General features: G+C 57.9%; 1 protein-coding gene across 1 annotated transcript in view; it reads right to left on the bottom strand.

Annotated features, from left to right (window-relative positions):
• The window catches only part of LOC117283538, an 89760-nt gene extending 88944 nt beyond the window's left edge, over positions 1-816 (bottom strand). Inside the window, exon 1 of the mRNA XM_033756812.1 lies at positions 765-816. Within this exon, the coding sequence (XP_033612703.1) occupies positions 765-816 (52 nt within the window). The remainder of the gene's footprint in view (positions 1-764) is intronic.
• Between the last annotated feature and the right edge of the window lie 50 nt (positions 817-866).

Genomic DNA, 866 nt, shown 5'->3' with positions numbered 1-866 from the left:
ACTGGAGATTGAACTCAGGTCCTTGCGCTTGCAAGGCAGGCCACCGAACCGCTGAGCTAAATCCCCGGCCCCTCTGTCTATTTTAGATAGAGCATTCTTTGTGTTGTTGTTGTTTGTTTGTTTGAGGCAGGGCCTCCTTTTCAGGCTGGCCCTGAACTCACTATGTAGCCCCGTCTGGCCTCGAACTTGAGATGATCTTCCTGCCTCAGCCTCCCTAGTGATGGGATTACAGAGCATTTCTTTTTCACTGGTACCCCAGAGACCGGAAGACTGAGGGAGAGTAGGTCAGCGGGCTGGCTGCTGAGCCATTTGAATCTAGGAAATGCATTCCGTGTGTGTGGCCTTTGCAGGAGTCTGTGGCTCTGCATTCCCCACTCCACGTCCCAAATCTGTCTCCTGCGGGGTCCTGAGGGGGGCCGCAAGGGTGACCTACTGGGAAGGGCGTGTGTCCACCCACCACGAATTCGGCGGCCAGAGGGGCTCCCAGCTGAGGGTGCACGAGCCCAGCTGCAGGGGTGGAGAGACTTGGAAGCCAGGGAACCTTCCTGCTGGGAACTTGCCAAGCCCTTTGGGGAGCCGGCTGCAGCGCTTGTCTGGGGAAATTAGTTTTGCACTTTCTCGGAGTGCGAAATTCCTCTGGGGCATTCTAGTACTCTGGAAGAGAAATCAACCCCAGCTCATTCCTTCAGGGTCCTTGCCATGAATAAAGCAGACCGAATCCGGTTCAGCGGGCCCAGCCTGGGGCGGGGCGGGGGTGGGGGCACCTGTGGCCAGCGCCCCCTCGACGGGCGCAAACTTGAGATTGCAAGGGATCATGTTACCGGCTTGTAAACACCGTGAGTGGCAGCCAGCGCTCCCAAGCGACC

The sequence above is a fragment of the Fukomys damarensis genome, unplaced genomic scaffold, assembly GCF_012274545.1.
Source record: "Fukomys damarensis isolate Sample0158 unplaced genomic scaffold, DMR_v1.0_HiC HiC_scaffold_27, whole genome shotgun sequence".
Classification (NCBI taxonomy): Eukaryota; Metazoa; Chordata; class Mammalia; order Rodentia; family Bathyergidae; genus Fukomys; species Fukomys damarensis.
Note: the sequence above shows the minus strand (reverse complement) of the source record. Positions and strands in the feature narration are given on the sequence as shown.